General features: G+C 41.3%; 1 protein-coding gene across 3 annotated transcripts in view; it reads left to right on the top strand.

Moving 5' to 3' along the window:
• Positions 1–8,653, top strand: part of Tbce (tubulin folding cofactor E) — a 56,701-nt gene that overhangs the window by 31,760 nt on the left and 16,288 nt on the right. For all 3 annotated transcript variants that reach the window (XM_010621976.3, XM_010621974.3, XM_010621975.3), the window contains exons 4-5: positions 1,345–1,518; positions 7,770–7,858. In XM_010621976.3, coding sequence (XP_010620278.1) covers positions 1,345–1,518; positions 7,770–7,858 — 263 coding nt within the window. The remainder of the gene's footprint in view (positions 1–1,344; positions 1,519–7,769; positions 7,859–8,653) is intronic.

Genomic DNA, 8,653 nt, shown 5'->3' with positions numbered 1-8,653 from the left:
ACTGACCTGGAACTCACTATGTAGCCCAGGCTGGTCTTGAAATCACAGTGATCCTCCTTGCCTCAGCCTCCTGAGTGCTGGGGTTACAGGCGTGCGCCACCATGCCCAGCAAGTATTGGTGTTTAGTGTGCCATTTACTTGTGTAAACAAGTTTAAAGATAGGAAATCCACATTAATGATACTATATATGTGAAATTTTTATTCACAGATTTAAAAATCAATTTCTGTGTTGCTCCTCCCCCTTTTTGGATCTGTGATTTGAAGCAGATCACATTTGATAGTCTGCATGGTAGATTTGGCCCACGTGAAGCCTGCAGTCAGCCCTTCAACTTCCCCCATACTCAGCAGTGTCCTATTCATGTAGGCCAGAGTACCAGGTCTAGATGGCTGGATGGCCTCCCCCAGGATACTTGACTGACAGTGGTAGGCTTTTGGGTGAGGGTGCAGTAAGCATACTGGATCACTGTCAGGGTGGCTGCCAGTCCTTCCCATCCTCAGCAGAGCTTGCTGCTGCTCCTGCAGAGAGCAAGTTTCCTTTCTGTTTTCTGTATGCGGCTGGTCTAGGGCTTGTACTGGCAGGGGGCAGCCAAGATGCTGTGGCCTTCCTGCGACTCCTATATCCTTTGAAGAGGTTATCACTAGCAATTGCTTTAAAAAATTTTAGTCAGGTATTTTAGATTTTTGGAAAGTTCTTCCCACAGCTCTGTTTTGTCCCCATATTTAACCTTCTAAAATGTATTTCAGTGATGATTGTAAAATGTTGTATGTAATCCTTCCACCCATGTTTTAATTTGGGTCCTTTGTCCAGATGTGATTCCTCTGCCATTGTGTCATGTATAATTATGTTCAGTTTTTTAAAAATCTCAATTTTTGAGTATTACAGATAGAATTTTTAAGTGATTACATCTGTCTCTTTTACTTAATAGTCTCTAACCAGATGATATTTGTGATTTCTAGCATTCCTCAATTATAACACAAGTACATCATACCTTTGTACTAGACTGTTTTGAAACTGTCTGAATTAGGTACTCAAAAGATTTTGATTTGAAAATTTTGTCCTGCCCTCGCCACCTCCATACCAGGAATTGAACTCAGGAACTTGCACTTAGGAACTTGCACTTGCAAGGCAGATGTGGTGCCACTGAGCTAAATCCCCAGCCCTGTCCTGGCTCTTATTGCTTGTTTGGTACTCTTTTTTTTTTTTTTTGAGTCAGTGCCTTGCCATGTAGCCCAGGCTGGTATGGAACTTGTGATCCTTTTGCTTTAGTCTCCTGAATGCTGGAATTACAGATGCAAACCACCATACCCAGCTTAGATGATAATTCTGTTTCTCTCCTTTTCTAGGCACCCAACAGGAGGATCCTTTATTCGTCCAAACAAGGTTAATTTTGGAGTGGACTTTCTTACTGCAATTAAGAACTGCTATGAACCAGACGATGATGGAAAAGAGCACATTGTTATAATTGGAAATAAACCTGTGGAAACTGTTGGTTTTGACTCTATTATAAAACAGCAGAGGTAAGTGGAGCTGATAATGGTAAAGTTTACTTTTGCAGTGTCATCTAGGTTCAGGATTGAAATTTTCCTGATTGAATATGGATGATCAGGTTTTTGTTCCCTCTTTTCCTGTCTGTGAAAACAGTAATGTGAAATCTGATAAACCCAAGAATTGAGGATTCAGGAACGTTAAAATCTTGTTAGCATAGGGTTGGTAGAGTTTGCCAGATTAGAATCAAAATGTTTGCCCACTGTTAATATTTTCACTATATTATTATGTGTTGACTAATGATCAGCTAAGTTTGATATTTTGACTCTTTTCTATTTCGTGTGGACATTTATGTTGGGTAAGTTCCGTTTTCATCTGTGCTGTAGAAGAGGGCAGGCACCACCCAGCAGGAAGTGGTTCCCTTCTCTGGATGCACATCTTCATCACTTGGGGAGCTTTTGGACCTGCAGAATCATGGGTCCCACCCTACACCTACTGAATCAGAACTTCAGGGCATGGCATCCAGGAATCTGCTTTTAAGAAGAGCCCCAGTGGGAGGGGCACAAAAATAATGCCTTTTAGTGGTGGTGCACCAGAACATTCTCTTCACGAAACTCTGCACTGTAGCCCCTTGCAGGTGTACTCTCCTGCTCACTGCATTAAGCTTCTGCATCCGAGAGAGTGGAACTGATGTTTGCACAGACTCAGCTGCACCTGCTGAGAACCCACTCAGTTGTAGGGGGCCCAGCACTGTGGTGGTCAACTTGGACAAGGCATCTGCATAGCAACCTCTCTTAGCCACCGTGGAGAGGAGATTTGCAGCTGCTTGGCATAAGGCCTGAAATTTATTTTCTAAAATAAAAGAATTAAGCTGCAGTTTTGCTCAAAGTAATTGTTGCCATCATTTGTCATTGTTGTAATTAGGGTTTAACAAAATAAAGAATTGTTCATGTGAAGTATGTAGTGTTGAATAAATTCATTTCTCAGTACCTCTACTTTTTAGCATACCTCACCTTCATTTTTTAAAATTATAGGCTGGGTGAGGTGGTGTACCCCTGTAAGCCCAAGTGATGCAGGAGAATTATTGAGAGTTTCAAGACAGGGCTGGGCATTTAGCTAAGTGGTTCCAGTGCCTGCCTCGCAAGCACAAGGACCCGAGTTCGATCCCCAGTACCAGAAAAAGAAAAAGAAAAAAAAAAAGAGTTTGAGGACAGCCTGGCTACATAGTGAGTTCAAGGCCAGCCTGAACTATATAGTGAGCAAAAACACCAAGAAATTCAGAAAGCAAGGTTTTTTAAAAAGGCACTTGACTACATTTTAGTTAGAAAACAACATACATTTATTGTGGAGAATTTAGCAAATACAAATTGAACAAGAGGCAGTCACCGGAGAATATAATGCCATTCCTTAGAAGTGGTTTTTACTATTTATCATATTGACTTATTTGAGTTTAATTATGTTTCCATTGGGTTGGAGGTTTTTTAGTTTTTCCGTTTAAAATAGAAATATTTAAATTTCTTTTACCCAAAAGAGGCACATTTTATCTTTTTCTTTCTTCTTTTATTTTCCTTTTTTTACTTTTTGTGGTACTGTGGATATTTTGTCTTAACTGGCTAATCTTTTTCAGAGAATACGATAGGCCCTGTGAATATTAACAAACTATGAACAAATTTTCCCCCCTTGGTTTATGAATGGCCACATAATTCATGAATTTTCCTAATGAAAGATCCTAAGACTTGAGTATCATTGCATTTAATAATTGGCTAGGGCCTATCTTGATTGAAAAGGTAAAATGGTAGAGATTATGGAACAGTATCTTACACTGGCTATGTACAGATTAGTAAATTAAGAAATTATGGCCAGGGATTTAGCTCGGTGGTTCTGCTCCCTGCCTTGCAAAGCAGAAGGTCCTGAGTTCGATCCCTGTGCCAGAAAAAAAAAAAAAAAGAAAGAAAGAAAGAAAAAATAAATTATGAAGCAGCTTGGTGGAATGGACCAACACTGGTGTCATATAGGCCTGGTTCTAATGCCAGCCAGGCTTTTTCTGGCTCTGACCACGTTAGGGAAGGTTAATTATCATTTTTAAGCTCCAGTTTACTCATTCACAAAGTAATGCCTATATGTTAGTCTGCTGAGATGGTGTAATTAGTATTAGCTGTTATCGTTAGTTATTGAACCTCTTCTAAGACACTGTCTTATATCATTAATGACATTCACCTGACCAGTGTTATATATCTACCATTAAGAAGAGACATAAAAGGGCTAGGAATTTAGCTCAGTGGTGTTGCACCTGCCTGGCAAGCACAAGGTCCTGAAGTTCTATCTCTGGTACCAAAAGAGAGTAATTAGTATTAGCTGTTATCGTTAGTTATTGAACCTCTTCTAAGACACTGTCTTATATCATTAATGACATTCACCTGACCAGTGTTATATATCTACCATTAAGAAGAGACATAAAAGGGCTAGGAATTTAGCTCAGTGGTGTTGCACCTGCCTGGCAAGCACAAGGTCCTGAAGTTCTATCTCTGGTACCAAAAGAGAGAGACCGCACCTGCCTTGCAAGCACAAGGTCCTGAGTTCAATCCCAGTACCGGAGGAGTAAAAAAGATAAATAAATCACCAGTGATTTGCCCAGTGGTCCCATGCCTGTCTCGTAAGCACAAGGTCCTGAGTTTGATCCCTTGTTCCAGGAAAAAAAGAAAAGAAAGTATTATGATCATGTATGGTTTTTCTTTTATATGGCTTCTTTGTCTCTGGAGTGATGTTGTATAGAGACCTGGGTCCTAAACTGTGCTAAGTTGTCCCAGCACACCATGTTTTAAATTTTAGAAGAAACTGGTATATTCTAAAAAGCTGTGTTTGAGGCAATTATTGTGATTAAAAAGCAAATATCTGCTGAAAATCACTGTGGACAGAAAATGGAGTTGTTGGTGTCCAGTCTGATTCCAGGCTGTGGGAAGTTGTGCAAATTTACCAGACTAAGCTGAGAGGACCTAAATCATCATGACACGATCTGGCCCGAGCCATGTCATTGAAACAGAGAGGTATTTGTTTTGGCCTACAGCACTGTAAAATATTATGAAACCCAAAAGGCCTATTTGGCCTGAGGTAACAAGAGAACTTCTGCCCCAGGACTCTGCTGCTGTTCTTCCCTCCTTTCTGATTTTTTTGGGGGTTCTGGGGACCAAACTCAGGTCCTTGTGCTTGTAAGGCAGGCACTTAGAAGAGTGTAGCACCACTGGGCTAAGTCCCCAGCCCCTTTCTGATGATTTTGATCACTTATGGCCTACATTTTGATCTTACTGTTTGTCCCAAATGTTGTCAATTTTATGTTTATTTTAATACTAATAAAATGAATTAATATATGCCCAAGCAGTATTCTGAGAGCTTCTCAGATAACAGCTCACTAAATTACTATAGTGTTTTTAAAATTATAGTATAATATAAACAACAAAATTTACCATCTTAACTGTTTATAAGAATACAATTCATGTTAGTTAAAAATAAAGCCCTGATACATTTTTTATTCTTTAAAAAAAAAGAATACAATTCAGTAGTCTTAATGATATTCGCCTTGTGTAACCAACCCCAGAATTTTGTATCACCCCAAACTGGAACTCTCTCCATTAAACACCCATCCCCTATTTCCCTCTTCCCTAGTCTCTGGCAGCCACCTTTTATTCTTTCTCTAAGAGTTCACTTATTCTAGACACCTCAAGTAAACGAAATCATATAGTATTTGTAATTTTTTTTCCCGGGAGATAGGGATTGACTCAGACTTCATACAAGCTAGCACTCTGCCACTAAGCTACATCTCAACTCTTTATTTTGTGACAAGGTCCTGCTAAGTTGCTCAGGCTCCTCTTGAACTTATGACCCTCCTAACTAACTGGGATAATAGCTGTGCATCCAGCTCTGTGCTTGTTTTCTGTTATCTGTCTTATTTCATTTAGCATAATGCCCTCCAGGTTCAGCAATGCAGTATCATGTTAGAATTTCCTTTTTTTAAGGCTGAATAATATTCCGATGTATGTACATACCAAATTTTTGGTTGTTTTTTTTTTCCATCTGTTCATGGATACTTGAGTAGTTTCTGTCTTTTGACTGTTGTGAACTCTAGTGTATACAATGTTTTTTTTTGTGGGTTTTGTTTTGTTTTTTTGGGGGGATACTGGGAATCAAACTCAGGGCTTCATGCTGACTAGGTAGGCATGGAGCCACTGAGCTAAATCCCTGGCCCTACAGTGGTATTTTAACAATACAAAGTCTGAGGCAGAGAGATTTAGTTAACTTGTCTAAGGCCAGAGGATTTGAACCCAAGTGCAGTAGTCTGGATCTAGATTCTGTGTTCTTTTTTGTTTTCGGTACCAGGGATTGAACTCGGGTCCTTGTGCTTGCGAGGCAGGCGCCAGAACCACTGAGCTAAATCCCCAGCCCAAGATTCTGTGTTCTTAAGATATTATAATATGTAGGTTCTTTTAATGACTAGAAAACACAGATTCTTTGCACTTAAAAAAAAATGGTTATTGGGCCAGGGATGAAGCTCAGTGGTGCAGCAGGAGGCCCTGAGTTTGATTCCCGATACCAAAAAAAAAAAAAAAAACAGAGATGTAGTGGCACACACCTGTAATCCCAGCACCCGGGAGGCTGAGGCAGGAGGATTGCTGTGAGTTCGAGACCAGCCTGGGCTACATAGTGAACTTGAGGTCAGTCTCAACTACACAGTGAGACCCTATCTCAAAAAAACAACAAAACAAAACTTAACAACCAGGTACAGTGACGCATAGCTGTGATCCCATCTACTGGGAAGGCTGAGACAGGAAGAGGGTGAGTTCAAGATCAGTTTGGGCAACTTAGAGCTTTTTTTTTTTTTTAGATAACTTTTTTTGGGGGGATGGAATGAGGAAAAGAAAAAAAAAAAGAATTTGAAGGGCCTCTTTCAGACTATGTCTCTGTTGTCATATTATACCACATGTACAGCCATGTGCAGAACCAAATCCCCTGATCTCATCTAGCCAGTGGCATGTCCCCACGACTCAGACTAACCTCAGTCCACAAGGCCTACATGGAGTTTCCCAACCCATAGGGTTGAACTCCACTCAGTTCTATTACAGATTTCCCCTGCCCTTTCTTTAAAGATGTTCAAAGTTGGGAGCTCAGAAAAATATTCTTCATGACCACCTATGCCTCTGCAGAGTGGGTCCAAGGACTGGCCCATTCAGGAGGTTTGGCGGGGGGCAGGTCATGGGGGTGTTTCAAGGGCACCAGCGTAGCTACCTTCCTTACTGGATCTGGTGGTGCGCAGTCCGGGAGGTCACGCCCCCGCCTGGTGGGCCCGGGCAGGCAGCTGGAGAGACCTCAACTTTTTTTTTTTTGTACCGGGCATAGACCTCGGGTCCTTGGGCTTGTGAGGCAGGCGGGGAACCATTGAGCTACATCCCCAGCCTTGCTTTTTTTTTTTTAAAGTAAGGCTGTAGAGAGAGAATATTAGTGAAGTTGTATTTCTGCACTCTGTCTGGGATGGATCCCCAGGGAGCCTGCCAATTACTTCAGCCCTGTTGGGAGTGATCCAGATGTAAACAAAAGAGTCAATAAATTAATAATGGTCTATTTATATAAAAAACTATCAGGTGGGACGGGATTTGGCTCAGTGGTTTCGCCGCCTGCCTCGCAAGCGCAAGGGCCTGAGTCTGACCACTGGTATAAAAAACAGAAACAAAAACTATCAGGTGTGAAAATGTTCTGGAGCCCCCTGTGTCAGTAGAACTTAAATCTAACTGCTGAACAATACAGTGTTAAGGGTAAATGTTCTAAGAGGTTCTATATAGTAGAATAGCATTGTATCAAGTTTCATAATATACAAAAATGCTATAATTATTTAGGTATATGGAACTATATGTTGAAGGTATTAGGAACAACCTAGGGGCCAGGATTGTAGCTCAGTGGTGGGTTGAATGCTTGCCTAATATGCCTGAGGCCCTAGGTTCCATCCCTTGCACTGCAGAAAGGAAGGAAAAGTTAGGGTTAGATAAACACTCGATGTGGGATGAGGTTTCCCCTGGGAAGGAGGGGAGCAGGTTACATACCAGAACACAGGACTACTTACATTTGTAATATTTTTCTTTTTTTTTTTTTTTTTTTTTATTGACTTCATTTGGTTTGTGGCTACTGGTATTTGTATGTTATTTTCAGTACCTTTTTGTATCTCTGAAATGCTCTTTTTGAAAGGACCAATGGACAGCATCTGTGTTTATGTGAACTGTGAACTCTGTTTTTCCTGCAGTCAGCTGACCAATTTGAAAGAAGTTTCACTGAGGAACCGTGCAGTGAGTTATGCTGGTGAAAAAGGAGGAATCGCCAAAGCCTGTCAGAGTATCCTTTTGGGCCCAACTGGTTTGGTACCTATGCCTAACATTGATGGTCATGTGCCCTCTGTCCCTTCTCCAATTTTCTACATAAGCACCATTCAGCTTTGTGCAGAGCAGTAACTATCTGGATGGGTGAGTTGCCTTCCCAGAGCCTGTGCTTGCAGGTGTGGCACTGTGGCTCTCCCTGACCCCTGGGATGTAAGGTGAAAGTTCTCAATGGGGCTCCTTGCAAAGGGAGGGCAGTGGCCTCTTGCCTTTGCCTCCGTCAGCAGCTCTCTTACAGTCAAGTGTGAGCAAAGCTGTGCAGTGAGGCTGGGATGGCAGAGGTGCAGACTGGGAGCCTGCAGCCTGGAGGCCACTGTGCCAGCCTGGACTGAACTTCTCATTAGATTCCATGAGAAAAAAAAGCACTGATTCTGGTTTCATGTTCCTTGCCATATGTTACTTTGATGCCCAGTACTAAAAACATAGAAGCTGAGTTAAAGCGTTCCCAGTGGCAAGTCAAATAGACTTTTCTGAACTTTAAAGGTCTTTTCCCAGTTCTTCAAGTCTGCCTGACTTCTAAATAATAATTTATGCAAAGGGGTGCAGTTTATGATCTGTTTCATAAGCTGCTGTATAGACTTCCTGCCTCTAGTTCTTTTCAGTCCATAGCTAAAATCTGCAACAGTGACTTTTTTTTTTAAAGACAGGGTCTCACTATGCAGTTCATGCTGGCTTTGAATTCACTGTAGTATAGGATGGTGCTTGGATTCCAGGTGTGTGCTACCATGACCAGCTTTTTTTTTTTTTTTTCCCC

This window comes from Fukomys damarensis, unplaced genomic scaffold (genome assembly GCF_012274545.1).
Source record: "Fukomys damarensis isolate Sample0158 unplaced genomic scaffold, DMR_v1.0_HiC HiC_scaffold_10, whole genome shotgun sequence".
In the NCBI taxonomy this organism is placed as follows: Eukaryota; Metazoa; Chordata; class Mammalia; order Rodentia; family Bathyergidae; genus Fukomys; species Fukomys damarensis.
This window is presented reverse-complemented; position numbering and strand designations above follow the sequence as displayed.